Source organism: Momordica charantia, assembly GCF_013281855.1.
Source record: "Momordica charantia cultivar OHB3-1 chromosome 6 unlocalized genomic scaffold, Mcharantia_2.0 BLBB01000006.1, whole genome shotgun sequence".
NCBI classification, from domain to species: domain Eukaryota; kingdom Viridiplantae; phylum Streptophyta; class Magnoliopsida; order Cucurbitales; family Cucurbitaceae; genus Momordica; species Momordica charantia.
The window spans coordinates 345,375-370,167 of record NW_028275164.1 but is presented as its reverse complement, the minus strand read 5'-3'; the positions used below and the strand labels follow the sequence as shown (position 1 = coordinate 370,167).

The 24,793-nt window shown below is 32.4% G+C and overlaps 3 protein-coding genes across 4 annotated transcripts; 1 reads left to right on the top strand and 2 right to left on the bottom strand.

Moving 5' to 3' along the window:
• Positions 1–238: 238 nt before the first annotated feature.
• Positions 239–7,508, bottom strand: LOC111007423 (nucleotide pyrophosphatase/phosphodiesterase). Of its 2 annotated transcripts, none has more exons than XM_022279784.2 (12): positions 7,198–7,508; positions 5,982–6,073; positions 5,756–5,786; positions 5,496–5,618; positions 5,206–5,298; positions 4,728–4,857; positions 3,900–3,981; positions 3,679–3,811; positions 2,966–3,171; positions 2,745–2,870; positions 1,851–2,160; positions 239–834 (listed from the first exon to the last, which is right to left on the bottom strand). In XM_022279784.2, the coding sequence occupies exons 1-12, from the start codon at positions 7,384–7,386 to the stop codon at positions 529–531; spliced, it is 1,821 nt and encodes a 606-aa protein (XP_022135476.1). In that variant the 5' UTR covers positions 7,387–7,508; the 3' UTR covers positions 239–528. The 2 variants fall into 2 exon arrangements, with proteins under 2 accessions (XP_022135476.1, XP_022135474.1); XM_022279782.2 differs by having other exon boundaries at positions 5,720–5,786; positions 7,198–7,507.
• Positions 7,509–12,213: 4,705 nt separating this feature from the next.
• Positions 12,214–13,701, bottom strand: LOC111006939 (F-box protein At1g67340). The gene is made up of 3 exons (XM_022279051.2): positions 13,399–13,701; positions 13,109–13,271; positions 12,214–13,010 (listed from the first exon to the last, which is right to left on the bottom strand). The coding sequence occupies exons 1-3, from the start codon at positions 13,548–13,550 to the stop codon at positions 12,303–12,305; spliced, it is 1,023 nt and encodes a 340-aa protein (XP_022134743.2). The 5' UTR covers positions 13,551–13,701; the 3' UTR covers positions 12,214–12,302.
• An 8,849-nt stretch (positions 13,702–22,550) lies between these two features.
• LOC111007311 (SHOOT GRAVITROPISM-like protein) lies at positions 22,551–23,474 on the top strand. The gene has a single exon (XM_022279628.2). It carries the CDS (start codon positions 22,612–22,614, stop codon positions 23,116–23,118), a length of 507 nt encoding a protein of 168 aa, XP_022135320.2. The 5' UTR covers positions 22,551–22,611; the 3' UTR covers positions 23,119–23,474.
• The last annotated feature ends 1,319 nt before the right edge of the window (positions 23,475–24,793 follow it).

Sequence of the window (24,793 nt, the reverse complement as noted above, 5' to 3'; positions counted from 1 at the left end):
TAGGGCTAATATAACTTAAAACAGGTCAAGTAAATTTCTAAAAGCTTTCATGCATCTATCTAATAGATCTCTATTTTATTTTATATCTTTTAAAATTTACAGATCTATTAGATACAAAATTAAAATGGGACAAAATTCAATTTCTAATAAGTTCATAAATTTTAGAAAGGTCAAATAAATCTTGTAGAGACTTATTAAATATAATTGAAAATTCAAGGCATGTTAGACACTTTGAGAATTAAGGGACAAGTGAAACTTTAAATATCTATTAGACAATTTTAAAGTTTAACTTAGTTAGGAAATAAGTTCATCATCCAAAAACAAAAAACACTATCTTAGTTGACTTATAATAAAAATGATTATAACTAAAAAATGATTAAAATCTCCTACTCAACAGGCTATTTCTAGTGCAGCCTAACCTATAATAAATGTAAAATCTAATTGTTTCTCCAACCAATTCACAACCCTGAATGTGCACTAAAAAGACTACGAATATGTATAATTCATAATCCAGCCGAGTACGAAGGCTCAGGCTGCCAAAGTTGTTGGTTGACAACTGTCGGGAACACAGGCCAAGACGTCTCTGTAGTCTCTTGAAATGGTAAAGTAATCATACACCTTACCATCACTGCTTTTCTTGTACTGGAAAAGGAGAGAGGAGCGGTTGAATGCTGTCAACTTCACGAATCCAAAATCGTAGTCTCTGTAAAGACTCCATTTCGGGATCTCTTGGCTGAATGGAGATAAGTGGCTCCCTGCTCCACCAACAACCACGTGGATCGTGCCATTCATAGTGCCCAAATAGTGCGTTTTTTCTGTATTCACGCATTGGTGCTACACCAACACCAAACACCAACACCAACACCAACACCAACACCACCACCCATCCAGATTTTCAAAATAATTTTAGTAACCAAACAAATAAAAAAAAATTCTATTTTTATTTTTTTAGCACCAAATAAACAAACAAATAAAATTTTGATTAGAAGTAATTTGCTAAAATTTATGTAAAACCCTCCTACCTTACTATGGATTTTATTTCTCAAAATTTAAGCTCCTTGCCACTAAAGTTTCTTTATTATGCTTTTCACCTTTCTATAATGCATTCTTTTGTATTCTAATCTACTTTTAAAACCATTGTTTTTGATATCAGACTTCTCCCAATGATAATGCTTTTGTTTTGATAAAATCTTATTTACTGGCATTGTTCTTTATTTTCTAGACTACTTACAAAATGGATCTTAAAATAAAAAGTTGTTTTTTAAATTGAGATAATATGTTGAGAGTGGTTTTGAAAACATATGGATAGTTATCAAAAACAAAAGCCAAAAACAAAATTTTATGTTTATTTATTGACTTTTTCTTTGTTTTCTAATTTACTTTCAAAATCATTTTTGAAATTGCAGCCAAATTTTAAAAACTAATTACTAACTTCATTTTTGTTTTTTTAAAAAGAAAAAAGTAACAAAAAGAATATTGGTACATGGTAGGATATATCTTAAGCTCGTTTTTTATTTAAAAAAAAAAAACAATCCACCATCAAACAAGGTTTAAGAAAAGTAGTTTTCAGAAATCTATTTTCTGTTTTTGAATATTGACTAAAGTTATAAAAATGTTTACAGAAAATGTGAAAAGCAAGTTTTCATAGGCTTAAACTTTTAAAATAGAAAACTAAAAACATAATCATTATCTTTTAATAGATTAGAAAACAAAGAAAAATGTTAATAAATAAGTATTGAGTTTTTTTAAAAAAATATATATTATGAAACAGTGGGCACGGGGTTAAGTCGAAAGTTGAAACGAGGTATGGTCTAAATATTTGGTGGAGCATTTGATGGAAAGTGGGTTACCTGGTAAATTGGACATGTTCTTTCGTAATTGTGGACATGTCCATAGAAGGCAATATCGACTCTGTACTTCTGCCAAAGTTTCTGTAGGCTCTCCCTTCCCATGGGTTCCTCGTATGAGCCTTGCGACGCATACCAATCGTTGGAAGAATAGCCCACCACACGATGAGCAGCAAATATCAACCAAGGTTGTTTTTGTCTATCCGCTGATGCAAAGCACTGCTCTATGAATTTGTACTGTTCTGTGCCCTCTCGCCAGTCATGTTCAGTGTCACCTACACAGAACCGGAACAGCCCGTAATCTGTCGAGTACCTGCGTACACATACATCAAGGATTCTGTGAATTTGTGGTTAGTTTGAAAATGAATAAGAATTATGGTAAAAAAAAATACTACAAAGTACCATGGTTTTAACTTTATGGGAGTATTTGAAAGTGATGTTAGAATGAGTGATTTTGAAAAAATAAATTTAAATACAATTGAATTTTCAAAATTACCCTACAAATCATACCTTAAAATCAATTTAAAGTGATTTTAAACTTTTCTAAAATCAATTTTTTAATTTGTAAAACAGGATTAATAAAAAGGAAAGTGATTTTGACCCTAGCAAATTTTAAGTTAAAAGTTTGTGTGGCATGGCAAGGAGTTAAAAGTTGAATAAAATAAACCAAAGAAAGAATCGTATGCTTATTTGCACAAATAGTACTAAGGACCTCTATTTTGGATAATTCCTGGCCACTACTCATCCTCTCAATTAGCTAACTTATTTAAGACACTAATTGCAGAGGATGATATTTCAGTAGTCTAAAATGAACAAATCCTCCAATAAAACAAGTGCACAGTTTGTTTGTGAAGCAACCTATGAAATTTAGCATTATTCAAGGAATTATTATCTTACCAGAACTTCGCTCTGTTTTCAGCAGGAAAATAGAACATGGTCTCGGCCGGGACTCCACACTCCCCACCTGAATCCATGTTTGCATAGAAGGACCCAGTATTTGGCCAGTCACGCTCATGGTTACCACTGCAAGAATGAAATTGGAGGGGCTTAAGAATCATAGAAGTAAATGGTGTAGAAATCATTCTCATAGAAACAGTCGAGTAATTGACATTAATAACCTTGCAACCATGTAGGGAACCCTAGATGCAATGGGCTCGACCTGTGCAGTAAATTGGTCCCACTCTGAGAGGTACCCATTAGCGTAAGATAGGTCTCCAATATGAAAAACAATGTCAATATTGTTCAAGTCTTTGATGAGCTGGTCAGTGGTGTTCAATGCTCCAGGTTGATAGTTGCTATACTCATTTGATCCATCGCGTTGTCCCTGAAAGCTATGGTTATAGTTAAAAATCCTTTTCCAGTGCCTTGTTCCAAAAATTCAACTTCAAAAGAATATCCCAAACAGAATGCGAACTCAGTAAATATTCCCCATGGTAAAGGCTGCATTTGAGTTCAAAATTCTTGTCCAGATTGTACGATAGTTTGTGACGTATGTTATGTCATCTATGTTACAGTTACCAGTACAACAATGGCAACTGAAATGGCAGAATAATGAAGGATTAGGTTACTCCTTTTCAACAAATCATTTAAAATGTTAATTGTCCCTCAAGGAGTTAGAATGTGAAGTTGCAGAACATCCTCTCAAGGAAATACAGAATTATCTAGTCAATACAGGAGATAAACATAGGCCAGGAAGAGGTGTCAAAATTAAGCTAACTAACTAAAATTCAGATGTTTCATTTTAGTTCATTTACAACATTTTCCTTATATAAACATCATTCTTATCTAGCTATCTTGGGTATAAGCGATATAATTAAATACTTTATGGTACCTTCCCCATATCACCAAATATAATCACATGCTGTAACGATTCTTCTCCAGGATGTGGAGACGACTTGAATGAATAGCTCTTGCTCCAAATATATGATCCATCAGACAAGCGATGGCCCAATCTGTACGTGTACCTGGTGAAACCATCATGACAATCCTTAGTGTGCATGATCAGGACATTAATTATGGTTCGTGTCAATAGCTTTAACCATTGATACATACACAGCGTTTGGCCATAAGTTTTGTAGGTAACTAGTATGAAAGAAACCAGGATCACGCCAGCCAACAGTTCGTGCAGGTGCATCTTCAATTAAAAAAAATGCCATCATTCAACATGTCAAAAGTCCCAATGCAATGTTCAGTCAGGATGAAAAGAATAAAATCATACATTTTGCAGAGTAATTATCTCAAAAATGGAATAGGAGAAAATCATCAGGACGTTTAGAAAAGATGTGTAACAACCATTCTACAAGAATATTAAATATTCGTGGCTTGATGAGATTATGAAATAAAACCATTGTTAGTTGTCTATGCTAAGAAGCCACTTGATGGAATTGACAAATCATTTCCAGGTGAATAGCAGAAATCTCAATGATATCAGAACCACAATTTAGTGAGCTGACAAATAACATAAACAATCCAGCAAACGTGATTGGTTTGAATCTTGGCAAACGTAGCCTTTGTTTTAAGTGAATTTATGAATGGAAGCAGCAAAATTAAAACATAGCAACGACATAAATACCTAGAATGGCCAGGAGCAAGGTGATCTAATGGGTCGAACATGGCAAATTAATTCTCCAATGAATTTGAGGTTAGTTGCAACGGTTTGGTATTAAAAATCAATGATACTCAAATGCGAGTGAATGGTAAAAAGATATATAACTTATCAATTGAACCCTTTTGAAACAGTATTCTAATTAAGGGAAAAAGAATAAGGTCTAGAAAGTTTCAACTGATAGCTCGTATTTTGTTGTTTTAAAAAACAACAGTGAGTTATTAACCTAGAAGGTGCAATATAGACTCAAGACTTGCTTGAATTAATCAACGTACCACACATGCTGTTCCTACTAAATGTCAGTGTCCCAGCTGGGGATTTCGTCTGTGTCTCTCCTTTTAGACCCCATTCAACAAACGGAACAGCTTCATTTATATCATACCCACTTGTCCAGGTTACTGTCATCTGCAAAAATCAAAAGAATTCCATTGTTCTGCCGCTATAGATACTTAAATCTTGCCGACAACTATAGAAGATGTATTTTTCATATGTTGGCAGTAAATAGGAGTGCAATTTTGAAGACATTTATTGACATATATTAGCAATGACTATCCAATTGATTAAATTTTTCTTAATTTGTTTTAACGGTAATTGAGAGAACGTGGTGATGTGGATTGAAATGAAATCAGATTAGGATAAGAATATCCTTCAAGATTCTTGACTTCTGTACCACTGTTGACTTCTTTAACTGTCCTCTACCAAAAGTTTCCCACAATAAAATGAAAGGAAATCTAAGGAGTTGGATTAACTTACTTCATTCCATAGCTTTCCATGTGCAAGGCGTGAAAACAATGGCGCTTTAGGATTCTTAAATGATATGGAATTTGAAACAGCAATAAGCTTGGGCTGTGCATATTCAATTACTCCATACAATTTAGACCAGAAGAGAAAATTAATATCATAATATATGAACATAGTTACATCGGACAAGAAATGAAGTCAAACAAATTTAAAACTAAAAATTTAAGAAAGATCAAAGTTCAGATAATTGAAGTGAACAAGAGAACGAGAAGAAATAACAGAGGGATGGAGAGAGAACAAACATTTGAAAGACCTCCTGAAAATAAAGCAAATGAGAAGTCTGCTCGCTGATTAATCAACTGGAACACCAAAGAAGCTTTCCCCGTCCTTGCATAATTTGGATTGGAGTAGTTTGCATAATTGAACTGAAAAATAGATTGTTTATAGAGTCATATAAGTTTTTCGTTTCAAGAATTATAAAAGCATATATTCGATTGCAAGAAGTTAAATTTCTGATTTTGAACACCTTTATTGGGCTTGAGCAGATTAATGGAGTTTGAACCTTTTTATTTGAAGAAGGACAAGCTGATGAGCTGCCACAGTGAAACAAAATTCTTTCAGTTTTTGCTACTACTTGTAACAATTTTCCCCTTCATAGTGAGTCATTATCATTGGATCAAACCTAAACATGCTAAAGAAGAACATTATAAACTTTTAGTTTTACGTATGACCGTGCACACAACCAGATTTTTGCATACTAAATCATGGAATAAGGAGTTGTGACATACCTAAACTTCGCAGGCGAAAACACTGCTATCCAATCATCTGCAGAGGGTTCAGGATGTCGAAACTTTACAGTCACCCACTCGGAACCCTCGCCCTGAAATAAACAATTGAAATAGAATCAACAAATAAACAAGCGACTTTTAAGAAAATTACAATATCTAGGAAAAGCATAAACCAGCTACTTCTGTTCAGTAACCTCTCCGTGACGATACAGATGGAAAATCAAATATGAAGAAAAGTCCCGGTTAAGACCATATTTTCTGAACTCAGACATGCAAACTGAGTTGACGAAAGAAAATATAAGTCGGGACAGAATGTAAGGATCAACTTAAAAAGAACAAAAAATAATTAAGCAACTTATCCCCGATAAAAATAAAAAAAATGAAACCAAATCAACAAATAAACAAGCAACTTATAAGGTTACAATATCTCGGAAAGCATCGTCCGGCAATAGCCACTTCGTTACGATGCAGATGGAAAATCAAATACGAAGAGAACTGCCGGTTAGAAGCATATTTTCTGGATTCAAAAATGCAAACTGAATTGACGAAAGGAATGTAAGTCAATATAGCGGTGCTACTTAGAATCAACAAATAATTAAGCAACTTATATCCCAGGGATCCTCGCCCTTGAAATATAAAATTGAGGCAGAATCAACAAATATACACGCAACTTATAGAGAAAGTTACAATATCTTCAGCTACTGCTGTTCAGTAACCACTCCGTGACACTGACGATTCAGATGGAAAATCAAATATGAAGAGAAGTGACGCTTAAAAGCATTTTTTCTGAATTCATAAATGCAAAACTGGATTGACTATAAGAAATTACACAGAAACTAAGAAGCAACTTATAAAGAATCATCAATATCCCCGGTATCCTCGCCCTGGGAACATAAAATTGAACCAGAATCAACAAATAAACAAGCAACTAAATAGAGAAAATTGCAATATCTCGGAAAAGCATAATCCAGCGACTGCTGTTCAGTAACAACTCTGTGATGATGGAGATGAAAAATCAAATAAGAATTAGTACCGGTTAGGAACTTAGGATCATATTATCTGAATTCATACACGCAAAACTAAATTGACTGAAGGTAATATAAGTCAACATAGAGTAATCAGAACTATCGAACTAAGCAAAATCAAATTGGAGTTAGGAATGGCAAAATAAACAACAGAAGACGGCATGAGAATGCAGCTGAGTAGAGATAATTACATTGAGGCCGAGAACAAGCGGCGAGGCTCTAATGGAAGCAGTCTTTCGGAGTGCGAGAGTAGCCTTGTATACATCAATTTTGGAGAGGGGCTGGTGTTCATCGAGGCGATGGCTATGCGCGGGGAAGCGGATACATAGAAGAACAACAGTGATGAAGTGAAGGCTTCGAATTCGAAAGCTCGCGGCCATGGTAGAAACTTGGAGGTTGATGATTGGGCCAGTAAATTTAAAGAGAGGCCCTCGGATTTAACCAGGCGGGAGGCCCCGGGATCGAAGGGAGTGGTGCCGTTTGGATTCGTAGAAATCGTCCTTGTTTTTATAGTCAATGCCAACGATAATTCTCCAACTCTCGTCTCCAGCTATGTTCCAAATTTTCAAATAAAACAAAAAACAATATATATAAATTTTTTTTCCCTTCTTCTCTCGACTTTTGATCACGAATAGCTCTATTTTATTATTTTGAAAAAAATATATATATATTATTTACCTTTAAACAAGTTGTATAATTTTTATGGTAAAATTTATTATAATTTTTATTTTCTACTTTTTTTTTGTTAATTCAGCCACTAATTTTAATTTTAAAAGTAATACAAAAGCTCAAGAAACTTGCCAATTTAATGAAAATCAATAATTTTAACAAACCAAAAAAATGCTCAGTGTTTTTCTGTCCATCATATATTTGAAATATATGTTTTATAATTTATTTGACCATGCTTTTTTAGAGACAATACTTCTAAAAGTTTATGATAAATATTACGATACTTATCCAATTTTAAAGTCTATTTTGATGAATTGGCAACATTCTTTCAATAATTAAGAAAATTTGAAAATTTAATGTTAGATTACAATGTTTAATTAATACCAACATTAAAAAATATATATAATTTGAATTTTGTACATGTTGAGCTCGATTTTAAAGGGGTTACAAAAATCACATGAATTCTTTTATATATTCTGAAGTAAATAACAAGAACAAAAGAAATCTGTGGAAAACAAAACAAAAATAAAAATCAGAATTCGATAATATGTACTATTAATAAGTGTGGTATGATGATTGAAGATGGCTTGTGAGATTGACCTTTTGTTTCCCTTGGTTGAAAGATAAAAATAACATTAACTTTTAGTTTTAACCTACCTTGGCAAAAAGAGTTTAACAAATCACACATTAGTCTAAAAAAACAAGGGACGAAGCACCAGCTTACTTGAGTTACTCTCAATTGATTTTATCTTCGTTCATTTTAGTTGGTTTAAATTAGTTTGGTCGATTTGGCTGTGAGGTTAATCTGATAAGGTACTTTCTATAAAGACCAGTCTCATCGAGAAGGACACGAATCGCTACACTTCGCTTGTTTCTATATGATAATATGAATCTTGGTTTCTGCACTCCTTGCCCTTTAGTTATTAAAATTTGATATTTCACTACGTATTTGTTTGCACTAAAATATAGTAAAAAAATTCACCAAATTAAAAGATATTGTTTGAATTCAAAAAGAGTGATCGAACTCCTCCACAAGTATTTTGCTTTTGATTACTTGATTAGTACCACTATATTAATATTTTTTTTTATGATGATAATGCCAAGGCCATTTTCCCTATCAAGGAAGATCCAAAAAATGTCACACTAAGTTTGCAAGACAGACCATTACCATCAAGTAGTAAAAACAAAACAAAGTATATATTTTGAGGGTTGGTTTGTTTGAAAGTGTGGTGGGTTTGGCCTCGTCCATGTGCCATTTCTGAATGCCACCGTCAAAATGGCATCTCCATTTTTGTCTTCCATTTTTAAATTAATATATAAATTCAAATATTATCTTTCCAAAAGAAAAAAAAAATAATCACAACAATAATTGCAATATTCCTTTAAATTTTTCTCCATCCTGAACAAATTTTGCATTATACTCTATCGAACGCGAACCAGGTTTCCCGAGATTAATAGATAAAGGGGGGGGGGGGGGGGGGGGGGGGGGGGGGGGGGGGGGGAATGCCTTTAGAAAAGAAAACGTTAGTACAAAAAAAAAAAAAACAATTTATCAGCTGTTTTGGCCATAAGAATATTTCCTATTTTGGTTTAGGAAAAAAAACGATTTCCTAATTGATTATACAAATTACAAATAGGAAGAAAATAACAATAATTTTAAAATGAAAATCAGATCCAAAAATAGACGTACATATATCCACGTGACATATCACTGCCGACAAATTTATCTCGATCACCATGTTGTTTCAGTTTAACTAAGAAAATAGTCGATCATTAATACATTTTACGAAAAAATTATTGAACTGCTTGTAATCTTTTAAATTAATATCTTAAATTCGTATATTTTTAACTTATCGAAATTTTTAATTTATGTTTTGATCTTTCTTCCAAAAAAATGTTTTTCTAATATTAGATAACAAAATTATACTCCAGACAACTTTTAAAAATGATTTTTAATAAATTAAAATTTTGAACAATAAATATTCACCGTAATTTAATTAAAAATCTACCTAATTCAATAACATGAACATGACTCTATTCATGATGAATATATATATTTTTTAAGGTATAAGGTTAAATCTCACGCCTTTATATTTATTGCATTAAAAAAGTTGTACGTAATTGAATTACTAAAAAAAATGAAAAGAATTTTTCTTTTTTTTTTTTTTTGAAAAAAAAGTAGTTGTATTAAATTAATCCCCTTGGACAACATTCAAAAGCCAAATTGGAAATTTTGGCAGGGACCAAGAAGAACCTGCACCCCATTTTGCCAAAGAGTGGGCCCAATAGATAGCATGTCCTGGGAGCATGATGGAAAGAAATCGATTGAAAGGAAGAAGCTAGGGATTTCACCTCCAACTGCCAGTCTAACTCACCTCCCATGGTGGATATTTCTTCTCTTGATCAACCGAATAGCTTCAAGGGAATCAGATTCCACTTTCAAATGGGTGCAGTTCACCGCTGCAGCGAATTTTATGGCTTCCAAAATTCCCCAAATTTCCGTCAACAGAGGAGGCAGGGGAGAAGGATGTTGAATCATTGTTGCCGCAACAAGGAAACCATTTGAATCACGAAGCACAGCCCCGATGGAAGATAAATTTGGTCTACAAGCCACGTCCGTGTTCAATTTAAAGGAATTTTCTGCTGGAGGTCTCCATTGCTGATGGGCTTGAGAAGTAGCGGTACTCCTGTTAGCGGTATGTGACTTAATCCTAGCTTGTTCATATTGGTTGAAGTAATTTAGAATCCATTCGCCTCTCATGACAAGAGGAGAAATTTGCTTTCCATGTAGAAAAGAATTGGATCTTGAAAGCCATGGGTCAGAATAAGCCTTGATAGATGATCCCCTTCTAACCCGAAGGCTCAATCTGCTTACAAGGAGATCTCTCCCCCAAATAAAACCTCGCCAAAAGTATGAAGAAATAGAGGTTTTTGTAGCTGGCAGGAGAGACGTAATTTTAGATATTAGAAGATTAGGATATTGTAGTCTAAAAAAAAAAAAGTTAAAAGGATTGGTAGATGTACATTTGTCAATTTTTAGAATATTCGTGAATAAAGTAAAGAGGATATCACGATAACAAAGAAAAGAGGGACGGAGAAAAGGGAGAAAAAAAAAGGCGAAAGAGTGTTTGCATAAATGGAGAAAATTAGACGATTGCACGAAGACCAAGGTTTAGATTGTTGAATTTTGTATGGTAGCGATAGATGAAGCAATTTGTACAAAAAAAAAAAAAAAAAAAAAAAAAAGAAAGAAAGAAAGAAAGAAATATGAAGCATTTCTACTATAATACTGTATCAAGTCAATTCTCTATTCAAATAGAACAGATCCAATTTTTCAAATTGGGTACGACGTGTAAATATTTGAGTTTCAAAAAATAAAATTAAATGTCACATCATCATTTATTATTAGGTTTTAATGAAATTATTCAACTTCAGAAAGAATTTGATTGAAATGTTTTTGAGGTGTTTGCATGGCATAAAATAACTATATTTTTAGTTTATCAAAATAATAATATCCAATTTTTCTAAAAAAATAATAATAAATAAATAAAAACTATATTTTAAAAATAATAGAAAGTTTAAACTTTTAAAATATAACATAATTCGAATTAAACTTAAATTTAAATATAACAGAAAATACAGTAGAGATTTTTTTTTAGAACGTAAGGGTTACAATATATAAAATAAGAAAACTTACACCAATAAATATTTGAAAAAAATTAAAAATTTTGTGAGGTTTTAAAAAAATACACTGAATGTAGTAAAAATTCTCAATTTTTTTTAAAATAATTTTAGAATGCATTGTAGTTCTAATACATTGACAAAATGAAAAAAATATATATAATGGTTAAATTTCAACACTAAAAATTTTATATTCTATTGTTATTGAATCCATATATAATCGAATCACATTTGAATCAGATTTAAATTTAAATTGACAGAATTTGAATTTGAATTGGAATGGTAGAAAGTTCGAAAAAATTACACTGGGAGCCAAAATATTTATATTTTTAAAATGTCGGTGCGTTTTAAACTTTAAAAAAATATTGCGAACTTGATTTATTTTTCTTCTCTCGGTTGAATTCAAATCAAATCACATTATATTTATTTGTTAATTTTTTTCGGAAGGAATTTGTTAAAATTTTTAAACTTGTTACGAGTTTAAAAAAATTTGTCATTTATGTTTTTTTTAGATAACATCTATGTAATTGCCTCAAAGTTTATTCTCTTTGTTCATTTAACTCTATAACTCTCCGTCAAAAAAAAAAAAAAAAAACCTCTATAACTAAGAATAAAAAGAAATTAACATCACTTGATTTTTTTTCCTTTAAGAAAATACAGGTTAAATCCTTATTAAAATTTCTATATAAAAAAACATCCTTATTAATTTTCAGGATCGCTTTTTAAAATATTACTAATTCACTGAAAAACTTTGTCGGTTATCGTTGCTTCTGATGTAGTCTCCCAATATGATAGGACTTTTCTTTTTGGTACAAAAATGGTTAATTTGAAGAACCCAATAATAAAATCGAAGGAAAAAGGAAAAAAAAAGATAATGTTTTATAAAATTTCATAAATAACTTTAATTACAGCGCTGTCGTCATACAATACCCACGACGTTGCGCTCCTACTCTTCTACCATAGCAAATACGCCGCCGGGATCGTTCTCAGCCTCATTTCGCCACTGCTCAATTGGTCTGCAGCCCACCTTATGGCGGAGTTTCCAATCCTGCGCCTGGCATCCTCGAGAACAATAATTCACCGTGCCGCAGACCGAGCACCGTCGGAACTCGCGCGGTCGAGTCTCCGGCCGGCCGCATCCGGCGTGCGAGCAGAGTCTCAGCCCCTGACGCGCCATCGCTCGACGTTCCGTCTCAAACCACTCTCTCAAAAACAAGTTCACCGGATGTGGCTCCGGCGCCGGAATGTTACAGCCGAAATCACTCAGCAACAAACAACTTGTACTGGCTGTCAAATCGAGAAGGCCGCCGTGGTGGCGCTGCTGGCATACCCTGGAGGAGGAGATTAGGACGGAAGAAAGCTCACGGGCGTTGGCTTGGATCAGCAGGCGGCGGCCTTCGTCGGTGTTTCGGCGCACGCCGTAACCGTCTTGAAGGCAATGGCCGAGTTCGCGAAGCGCGTCCACATGGCCGAGAAAAGCGGCTCGAGCACATAGGGCTACTCCGGCTTGGAGGTCCTTGTCGCTCTTAGAGCCGCCGCTGCCGTTGAATTGAATCACGGCGAGCGAGTAGAGCGCCGGAGCGTGAGATTTGATGGCTGCTTTCGCCATTAAAGAAGCTCCACTCCCTCGATTTCTCAAGCAATAAAATCGGATCTACAGGGGAGAAGAAAACACAGACATCATTTCGCATTTCGTCGAGAGTAATTAATATTTATTATTCAATTTCTCCCAGAAATCAACAAAATACTGACCATTCCGAGCGTGTAACTTGCTTCTGAGTTGCCGGCTTCAACGCAGCGTTTGAGGAATCGGTGAGCGGACTCGCACCAGTTTTCGGTTTTAACTGCAAACGCTTTCGGTCCGGCTTTAGACAACACCAAAGGATGAAGAGCCAGGCGATTCAACCTCTTGCATCTGCAAAAACGACGAGAAATTTAAGAACCAAGCAAAATCGAAAACCTCGATTGCAAAATCAACAGGAGAAAACAGAGGAAATTAAAAAGAATCTCTAATTGTTCCTTGTAAAAAGGCGAGCGCGTACGTTAACAGAAGATTGAGGAGGTCGGAAGGGGAGGAGGCGGAGGAGGCGAGGCGGCGGAGGAGGTGAATTAGGAGATCGTCCGGCAAGACATCGAAGAGATCGGAATCTGCGGCGGGTTTCCGGCATGTTCTTGGCCTCTTGGAGGGAATCATGGGGCCGGCTTGGTTACATGCGTAAGAGTCAGATTTTGAAGTTCGGAAGCGGCGGCGGCGTCTTCTCTTCTCTTCTCTGGTATGGGAAATGTAACCGTTCTGGTTCGTCTTTTAATTTCTCTGTGCGTTCGGTAAAGACGAATTCCAACGGGGTAGTTTTTATATACAGGCATGGCAACCACCACTACGTTGCCTTGCGTTTGCGGGTGGGACCTCCGCTCCGTATGAGAGAGAATATATATTATTTTCTTAATTTGAGATTTAAATTTTAAAACGTAGAAGTTTGAATACGCCTTTCCTAATTTTCTTTATTTTAATGCTACGAATTTTATTAGCAAACTTCAAACCTTTTTTTTTTAAAGATACATGTTAAAATCATACCAAATACCAAATAAATAAAACAGAACAAAACCACTTCTAAGTAAATTTTAAATCTTTTTTTCAGTTCAAAAGTTCAACTTTGAGATGGTACCGAACTATGTTATTTTATTTATTTTGAACAGAAGAGTTATTTTATTTATTGGGCTAAGTTACATTGATATTAAATAATCTAGGGTTTTTTTAATGTATTATTGGTCATAACATTTGTAGATACAATGAAACCGAATGAATGATATAACCAATTTTACCTTATTCAAAAAGTTATTTTAAAAAATTTGAAGTTTTCTCGCCAATATTACATTTATAAGTTCAATAGCAAGATATTGTTCTTTTGGCATAAAAATGTATGGATGCACCCTATTAAGATCATTGAATAATTTGGTATAACGTCAACAAATTTTAAATTTTTTTTTTTAGATATTTCATCATAAATGGAGGATGAAAGATTTTAAACCTACCTCTTCTAAATAAAAGTATAAACGAGACCATGCTTACATTGACCTATTAAAAATATAAACAAAAACTATAAAAAAGTTTAAAATATATCCAGATGACTTAGTCATTTATTAGAATTAACTTTTTATCAAAAAAAGGAAATTGCATTGAATGACAAAAAAAATATTTCATGGTATTTTAAAAATATAGGAAATTTCACTTTTTTTTTTTTTTGAATTCAAATCAAAATTTAAACTTCTGGTTATACTTAAAAATATATTTTTAATTTTTTCATTTGATTACCTGCCGTTTACATTCATAGATCGTTGTTTAAACTATTCCCTATTTCTTATAATTTAAATAATTACTCGAGAAACACGTACGTATATTCTTTAATTTCAATAATTAATTTAATTAAATGATATTTTGAAATACCTAACGATTCTACATAAATAATTACTTTATAAAACAAATGAATAAAAGGAAATAATAAATATCCATGCAAATTGATATAATTAAAAGGAATTATGGGCTATTTTATAAAATTACTTTACCAATGAAAAGGAAAAAAAAAAGAGAGAAAAAAAGAACAAAAAGAAAAATGACTTGGACTCAATTAAGATTACTAATACCTTTATCAAGTAGCTATATTGGGTTGTTCTATAAAACTGTTACAAATTCAAAGTTATAACCTATAATAATAAACTAGATAAGAAATTTCCATTATCATTAAAAATATATATATCGGATCGTAATCTTTAAAAAAATTACAACTTATATTGGAAAAACGTCTCAGTGTTCATATTTGTATTTATTTTTTCATGTTAATAGGAAGACTGATAAAATATCTATCATCATGGTGAATTGGATTCCCAATTAATTGAAAAAAAATTATTTCCTTTCATCATGCAGCATCATTCTTAGGGGAAAAAAGGTTTTCCTTTTCTTTTTTTTTTCTTTAAATATTTTTTTAGTTTGGTTTGATATAGAAAACGAGGTCCGAGAATGAAGCAATATTTAGATGAATAAGCATTTGTTGACAAAATGAACATTCTTGAAAATTGGTGGGCGACACCGACTTATTCAATTTGATTTTGGGCTAAATTTAGAAAACTACCAAAGCTAATTATGAGTAATTGGCGTCATAATCTCCTGTTTTAAGTAAATGAGGATTTCATTCTATACAAATCATACCCCTTCTTAAATTCAAACCACACCCATTTTCTCTACTAATTTTTATTTGAAAACTTTCAATATCATTCATACTTTCTTAATTTATCACCCAAAAATATCATCCATATACATCTTTTTTTTCTTTTAAGTCTCTCGATTTCATGACAGTTGTAGTTAGGGGCCAAAGCCAATAACACCTTCCTTTAAAAAATAAATTTGAGAATATTATTTTAAATTGAAAATCCGAAATAAAGAAGTTTTAACAGACACATATGATTCTTAAAAATTGGGGGGAAAAATAAAACATAACCATAGCCAAATGATTCCAAAATAACCCTTTTGTCTATTTATTTATATATATGATAACAAAAGGATAAATTTGAAGATGTGGGAGTTGGTGGAACACATATCCTCTTCCCTTGTTTTAATTAATTTTTAAAAAAATTCCTACCCATCTGTTCTCACCAAAAAGAGATGAATGAATTGAAGCCTTTAGTTTGGTAGAAAACGTGTGCGGCATTGCAGCTTTTATCCCCTATACTTTTCCAGTGAAAACAAAAACCCTTTAATTTTATTTCTTTATTTTAAATAAATGCAAATAAGAATTTTTTTTTTTTAATGTGATTTGGTTAGTCTAAAAGTGTGTTCGGGAGCATACCCAAAATCATTTCCCTCTTCATTGATCATAAAATTAAAAAATTACATGACTCCAAAACATAGTATCTACCGATTAAAGTACTAATTACTAATTATTAACATATAACTAGTAAGCCACCAAGAGAGATAAGATACAGATGAAAACGAAAGAAAACAGAAACAACTTGATTGGCACTGTGTCGTTTCACGGAAAAAGAAAAGGATGAAGTGAAAAGTAAAACACATGCACAAGAGGAATTGATTCGACATGATTGGGTTAAACGAAGAAGACATAATTTGTGTGTGTTAAAATTATTCATTATTGTTGTTATTATTATTAGTTGTTGCTAATTTAATATATTTCAAGTTAAAGCATCCCATCTTAAATTTCCACCGTCACGTTTATTTTTTAGAATGTACATTTTTTTTCTTTTAAAAAATTTAATTTTGAAAAATAAACTTGAAATATTTTAATAGGATATAGTAAATATTTATATAATTAATATGTAATCAATATTATTATTATATATAATTAATATTTAAGAATTTATTATTTAAATAGGGTTGGGCACTCTTCCCCGGTACCGTGCCATCCCTATCGGGGATCCAATTAATATGCCCCCATATATATATATATATATATATATATATATATAACATTATTAATATTATATAAAAAAGATTGACAAATTTTTTTTAGTCGGTGGGTATTGAAATTTGAATTCACAAACTTTTAATTGAAAAAATGTGCTTTAACCAGTTGATCTAGGCTCAATTTGGTATAAAAAAGCCATTAATTTACCAAATTTCAATTGTAAAATCAAACTATCTATTCTTAAAAGTTACGAAAATAAGTTAATCTTTTAAAATTATTTTGGAGTGCAAAAGCAATGTTGGTAAAGATACATATTAATCCATACAGTAACGTGTTGTTCAAGGATTCTTTGTTGTAAGATGATTATTATTTATTAAAATGATAACTTAAAATACAACCGGGATGCCAAAGCGAGCATAGCTCAACGTAATTGGCATATGCCTCAGAGTTTGTGAGTTCAAATTCCCTCCCCAACATATTGTACTAAAAAAAAGTACAAACAATTACCAAGAGTTTAGCTATATAATAATACAAATCTTCGATCTTGAAAAAAGAAGTACATTTATCATTGGATTATGCTTATGTTTGCCATATAAATGTGCGAGAAATCAAGAAACATAAATAGTTACTAAATATTTATATTTTAAAGATTGAAAATGAAAAATAAAATATTATCAAACAAGCCACACAACTTATTATTTGATACAATCATCAATTTAGAGTTTTATTTGATTCAATCTGCAAAATTTAAGAATATATAAAATATCATTTTTTCTAAAAATGAAGGAGATCTTTTTGTTTTTCTGAGGAGGAAAAAAAAAGAAGGAAGTGATCGTTGCAATAAACTTACATCGAAATTTGCAATTATATAAATATAATTCATCAATATTAATAAATTAAATTGAACCGACTCAATGAATCAACTTTTATTTTTTAAGAATAAAATCAACTTCATCTTTTATATCATATATAAAAATAAAGTTTGATTATTAAGTTTAGTGTTTAAATTTTTAGAACCGTATCGAATTTAGAGTAAATTTGAGAATAATTTTGATAAGACAAAATTACTTAACAGATAAATTAAAAAATTGATTTTAAGAAAATATAAAATATTGATTTTTTAAGGTGCCGACAGAAAGTGAAATTTAAAATAAATTGAATATTATTTTTATTTATTATTACAGTGGTTTTGTTTATTTTGTTTATTAAATTTTAAGTTATTTCATTATTTTGCTAATGTTACAAATACATGTGTTAAAGTTACTTATGTAACATATCTAAAAATGTTACATATGTGTTTAATTTTGAGCGAGATGTTACTTGTTTGTACAACTATCCACTATATATAGTCGTTGATTTCTTCATTTTGAGATATCCAAACATTTCTCAATTGAGTATTATTCTCCTCTCACAAGAATTATCTCTTCTTTTTGAGTTTTTATTCTTGTTTGTATTGAGAGCAAGTGTCTAAGAGTTCTGCTAGATTCGAGTAGTTCGAGGTTGCAGTTCTATTAAAGTTAGTCGTTGTATCATGCTGAGACGATCGCTGTAGTCTGCTAGCAACTTATGCAGAGCGAATAATTGTCTTCAGGTCAGCGGTATTGAAGCGTACATCGACTGTTTTATCAAGTTTTGGTGTTCGTCAAGTTTGTTCAAATTTATATGATTTGTAGCCAATTACTTTGTAATCTATTTGTCAGTACTACACAGTTCATATATACAGTGTATATTTACCCAACATGAAATAACTTAAAATTTATTTTTAAGTATCATTTAAGGGGTGAATTTGAAAAATCAATTATTCTTGAGTTTTTTTTTTCAAAATCACTCAAACACACCTTAATGAATTTACAAAATCGTTTTTCCTTTTAAAATAGTTCTTTAAACATAATTTAAATAAATTTTTGAGTTGATTAAGAACGAAAAAATTTCCAATAATTTGAACAATGAACCATGACGAAATAAAGAACATCCATCCAAAAATTTATAGACTTAAAAGATTCTACTTTATCGATAAATTATGTTCAACAATGATAACGATAAATTCTTGTATCCATATTCTTTATTAAGTTATTGTTCGTTGTTGAAATTATTGGAACTTTTTTTTTTATGTTCTTAATCACCTCCAAATTGACTTAAAGATTCTATTTAACACCTAAAAAAACTGCTTTAAAAGGGAAAACGATTCGGTAAATTTTCAATATTCCATAAGTCTACTTTTCTATGTTTATTCTAAAAAAGCTCTTGAAAAATTTTTCTTTTTGGAAAAGAAAAATTCTAAATTTTTAAATATTTAATATGTTACTAAATTTTTAATAAGTGAATTTAAAAAAACATCTAATAAGATAAGGATGTTGTGATGGTGTGTTGAATCTTAGTTATGATAACTGATGCTTTGGATATATTTAATTAAGAAAAGTAAGATTGATTGATGTTATCAATAAAGATTAGGTAGAACTCAAATTCCAACGTAAAGGAGAACAACTTTGGGTTTCGTAACCCAAAAAAAGAAGTTTTTTATTTTTCCTTTTTTAATAATATTAAAGATAAATTAATAATGAGAAAGGACACCTAATCGATGGAGATTGGAGAGAGCAAATATGATTACAAACTAACACTGATTACATTCACATGCATGAACCCATTCACATATTTAGTATTACACACACAGACAAACTGAAATATATAGATTTTGATCCCCACGCAACAATCATTGTAATGTTTTCACAAATCTCTCTCGAGATCCTTAATTCATTTTAAAAAATTTTAATTATATTCATGCCTGTCGTATAAATTTTGAATGAAATGTTGAGTTGATGAATGACAAAATATAAATAAATTGAGGAAGATTGAATCATAGGTTAATTGAATTTGAGATAAATTGGACGCTCTAAAATTAGAACTAGTATGTACTATAGTTGGTTTTTATTTTTTCTACCTATTAAAATATTACAACATAGATAATTGTATTAAATAAACATGTTAGAATCCTAGTTAGCATTAGCATTGTTATTTTAAGGACCAAAAGTGGGGATTAACAAAAACTCAATCAATATAAAAGTGTTAATATTATAAAATCTATTGATAAACAGAAATTAAACTAAAATTCAATGATAAAAGTATTAGCATTTATAATTCAATAGAATCTAAATTCAGAACTTAAAAATTAAAGTGTAACATTTTTAAACATAAAAAACCAAATCAAAACTAAACTTCAAATTAAAAAATTATTTTGCCCCTAAAATCTTAAATGGGACTAGAATCTCAAGAGCCAAGGCCCATTCCCTCAACAATAAACTTCATATTAGAGTTTACATTTTCACACAATTTTTTTTTCGTTATATTTTAAAATAAAATTCAAGTAAAGTTTATGAAATAAATTGAAGATTAGTATTTACTTTAAAATGACTAGTTAGAAAATAATAAAAATACCTTAAATGAAATATGTGTGATAAAGTGTATAGAGGGGAAAATGTCGGTAAGAGAGAAAAAATATGTATGGAAAGATATTGGGAAAAATAATTTGCATCAAAATAGCTCGAGAGAGAGAACACGTGAAGAAATAGATTAATGAAAGAGTGTAATAATAGAAAGATCAGAGCAGTTCAATTATGAGATAGGGATCTGTGTGTTTCCCGACACCAAATATTGTAGGATTAGATGACTACTCGTGAGATTAGTCCAGGTACGTGCAAGTTGGTCTGGACACTCATAAATAAAAATAAAATAAAATAGAGAAAAGCTCATAAATGAGAGAAGTTAGTAAGAAGGAAGGTGTAGGGGTATGTAGAGAATAATTAGTGAATGAAAGTGAATTTTGCGATATATGCATAAATATGACATTGAAAATTTGAAATTGAAGCCATAGCTAGGCCGCCCAGCAAGCAGCATCTTTGGCACTGGCGACAAAGGCATACCAACAACTCCCCACACTTCCACTTCCTTCCGCCCCTTGTCCTCCTGTTTTTGTGGGCCATATATGTCTCTCATTAAGCCCTACAAACTGCCCTTTTCTGACTCCACGTGTCCCAAGAATACTGGTTTTATTGGTATATTAAGTAAAAATACAATTGTTGTTCGATGCCGTGGAGATAACCGCCTTGGTCTAAGGCGCCAGATTAAGGTTCTGGTCCGAAAGGACGTGGGTTCAAATCTTAATGCTTAATTTTTGTGTTTGATCTCTGAGGAAGAGGAAATAAAGTATTAATTTAAATTCTTTTTGGGGCTTCGGTCATGTGCGGTGATGGTTGACGTGTCAAGCGTGTGAGGCCACCAGCCAACACAAAAAATAGCTTTCTCCCAAGAAAAAAGAAATAAAAGAAGAGGGACCCACTGAATAAACGATCCAAGTGGCATAGTCAGTGAACCCACAATTACGGTCAGTGGTCAGCCTCACTGGGGGCGCCCATCCCACGTGCCAACCTTCCCGCTGCGTGGTTTTTTGACATAGAAAGTGGAGTGAGTGCCCCTTTTTTCTCTTTTGTACTCTGCCCCGACATCTTCTTGCCCTACCAATAAAGCTCTCTTATTTTCTTATCTTATTAACTTAACCCCCCCTTTCCTTATTTTCTCACTCTCTTTATTATTTAATTTAAAAGATTTTCAACTCATTAAACGCACGTGCCACCCTAATTATTATCCCCCATGCTCCCTCCGGGCTTCTAACTATAGAAAAAATAATTAAAAATTAAGTCAAATGATTAAAAATGTAAGAGAATTGAAGGCAGATTATTATTATTATTAGATACTTAAAACAAAACTAAGGTCTTAATAATCCAATTACGCGATCCGTTATTTCCCCCATAATGGGGCGCCTCTTCCATAACGGAATTTATTCCACTCGTCTTTTTTTTTTCTGACATTTTATTTTCTCTGTGACCATCATGCCATTCATTCTTGTCCTTATTTCCCGGAATCTCCCTATATTACAAAATTTCTATCAATTGCAGGTTTTTTTTTTCAAAATAATAATAATGATATCAATTATTTGACTTCTACCTCATTTTTCTTTTAGTATGATCTATTGATATTTGATTAGAATGGACGACGTTGAAAATATTTTGAAATTATTCAAATAAGATCTACTAATGATTTAATATATCATAGAATATTAGAATTTAGATTTTAGAGTATACACTTAAATAATTATTCAAATTATTTGTGTTTTTTTGTAGTAAGAATAATATTGAAACTCATTGGATCAACTTTCAATATATATAAATATAGTAATTGCAAACCCTGATCAATGGTTCGTGATCCCCAGGCATATTATTCCTGTATATTTGATTTATTCATATAATTATTCTTGTGTGACAAGCGAGTTAATAATAAAAAAGTTGAATTCCTACCTCTGTAATGCTATAGAAAAACTTTAAAATAAATAAATAAGCTAGAATTTAAACCTATTTTATAATATGATAAATATAAAATTAATGTTGTTTGTACATTTTGCATTGGGCTTGCGGATGCAATTAGTAAATTATTGGGTTTTTTAACATGGAATGTAATACGGTGTCGCAAAAGATGTAATATGGAGTGAGTGAAAGATTATTTTAATCATGTTCATTTTTTTTAGTACACTAGATAGGTAGGTATGGGAGTGGAAATTATGATTCACAAGTCTTTTAATCGAAAATAAGTGTCTCAATTAGATGCGGAGGCGGGTTAGAATTTAAATTCCACAAGCTAAGTATGAAAAAAAAGAGGATGGGTAAAATGGTAATTAGAGGTGCCAAATTGCTATATATATAGGTGCAAGTTCCTGGCAGTTGTTCCAGAGAGAGTCTGTTTCCCTTTGTACTAAAAAAACCCATCTTCAGCCCTTTTTAATTATCCTGAGAAATGGAAGACGAAGATCAGAAGGAGTTGCAGCTCCTCCCGACGCCTCACTCGATGGCATCGTCATCCCACATGTCGTCTCGGGCGGGCGAGTCGTCGTTCCGGTTCCGGTCGACGACGATATCGGATCCGCTGTTCGAAGGCGGGGGTGCAGGTGCAGGTGCAGCAGGTGCGTCGCTGGACCTGCAGCTGTCGATCAGCGTGAGGCCAATCCGGGCGGCGTCGGAGCTGATGAAGCCGGAGGCGGCGGAGGCGCTGAAGTGGCAGGCGGCGGAGCAAATCCGGCTGGCCGCGATGGAGAAGGCGTACGCGGAGAGGGTGAGGGAGCTGACGAAGCGGGAGATAGAATTGGCGCAGACGGAATTCGCGAGGGCGCGGCAGATGTGGGAGAGGGCTCGCGAAGAGGTTGAAAAGGCGGAGCGTATGAAAGAGAGAGCCACGCGCCAAATGGATTCTACGTGCATGGAGATCACCTGCCAATCCTGCCGCCAGAGGTTTCGGCCTTCCTAAATCCTAATACCGTCATTAATTACTTTTTATTTCTCCCCATATTTTCTTCCCACAAGAATCTACAACTGAAATTCAGAGAGTTTAAGAAAAAATTAATAGAGAAAATATGGGTTATTAGTCAGATCATCTCATCAATCACACACAATAAAGAAATTTGGAAGCGGAATGCAAGTTTTCTTTTTTCTTTTTTTGGAATTTGGGTTGATTTTCTCTTCTTGGCTTCTTTAATGTGATGGATCATGGATCAAGCTGGGTGGTTTAAAATTAATTAAGTTGTATGATTATAGTAATCATCTGAATGATTTGTTTATGGCTTTTTCAAGTAGGGAGAAGATTTCATCATATATATTTTATTAGATTGCCTTTTCTTTCTCTCTTCTTTTCTGAAAGATCTCATTCATGTTATCACAATTCACACGACCACTAGACTGATGGGTACGAATAATTGAAGTACTGTTTCTCTCTCTATCTCTCTTCTTTTTTCCCTCCTCAGCAGATTTAATTTAATTTAAAGAATCAATCATTACATTTGGTGTTACGTATAATTAATTTACGTTTATATGGGAGAAATCAAACAATTTTTCTGTTTATGAGAAATTGTTTGGTATATGATTGCCAAAATTATTCGTTTTGTACACTGAAATTTCATCGCTGGATTTAGTTGGCTAAGTTATAAGTTAGATCTTTTGCCTAAATGAACAATCTTAGAAGAAGAAAAAACACACAAAAGTTTCATATGTATAAAATGATTCAGGAATCAATATGGGGTTTGAAGTGAAATTGAAAAAATATATTATTGAGTAATAGTGTTCGTATATTATTCTGTTGCAATGAATGGAATGGATCCATTTGGAGTAAAGAATGAGCAAGACTTTCCAACCACATACATGTTGTTGGGGATAAAAATACATGCAATGTTTAAAATAGAATGTCATTCTCCAATCTCCATATGCTTTGATTAATTGGCTGTATGTAAACTATTAACATTGGCGAAAAATATCATCCGCCCATTTCATGATACAATCATCAACTAAATACCTATGGAACTAATTAAGTAGTCTAATTAACTATTTTGTTCTATTCTCCAACTTTGCATAAAAATAAAAGTTATTTGAAAATGAAATAATTTGGAATCTAATAATATGTAGATGAGTTTGAAGATAGATTGAGGGAGAGAATAATTAAGAGGCAGCACTGAAATTGAGAGAGAGGAAAAAAAAGGAAAGAGTCAAAGGGTGAAAAGGGAAATAGTATAATGTAAGATAGATAGGGAGAGAAAGGCAAATGAATCAGAACAAAAAGCGAGTAATGGATAGGGAAGAAGAAGACAGAGAGATAGCTGTACCAATTTTGTTTTCAAGTCGTTAACTTTACCGCTCGTTCTAACCAAATACCAAACACCCCCACTATCACTGTCTGCAACTCCTCAAACCCTAACCCTAACCCTAAAATCTAGGACTTGAATAACACTTCTTCCACACGTGCCACCGCCACCGCCACCGCCACCGCCTGTGATCATCATTCTCACATTACATGACCCCATTGATCAAAAAAAGAAATAGAAATGGTAATTAATCTGGTTCTGTTATTGTTCAAAAAGCCACCCATTTGTCAGATTCACCATCATATCAAGTCAACATATCACTTCAGAAACCTAATTCTGAATGATATATAT

What these genes read in the sequence shown, in the direction of transcription:
- LOC111007423 (XM_022279782.2), bottom strand. Translation starts at nt 7,386, where the DNA reads ATGGCCGCGAGCTTTCGAATTCGAAGCCTTCACTTCATCACTGTTGTT. An exon ending in CGCTTGTTCTCGGCCTCAAT is followed by an intron (nt 6,074 to 7,197) that starts GTAATTATCTCT and finishes TGTTTATTTCAG; the next exon opens with GGCGAGGGTTCCGAGTGGGT. An exon ending in TCTGCTCAAGCCCAATAAAG is followed by an intron (nt 5,619 to 5,719) that starts GTGTTCAAAATC and finishes TCTATTTTTCAG; the next exon opens with TTCAATTATGCAAACTACTC.
- LOC111006939 (XM_022279051.2), bottom strand. Translation starts at nt 13,550, where the DNA reads ATGATTCCCTCCAAGAGGCCAAGAACATGCCGGAAACCCGCCGCAGAT. An exon ending in CTCCTCAATCTTCTGTTAAC is followed by an intron (nt 13,272 to 13,398) that starts GTACGCGCTCGC and finishes TCGTTTTTGCAG; the next exon opens with ATGCAAGAGGTTGAATCGCC. An exon ending in CAAGTTACACGCTCGGAATG is followed by an intron (nt 13,011 to 13,108) that starts GTCAGTATTTTG and finishes TCTCCCCTGTAG; the next exon opens with ATCCGATTTTATTGCTTGAG.
- LOC111007311 (XM_022279628.2), top strand. Translation starts at nt 22,612, where the DNA reads ATGGAAGACGAAGATCAGAAGGAGTTGCAGCTCCTCCCGACGCCTCAC.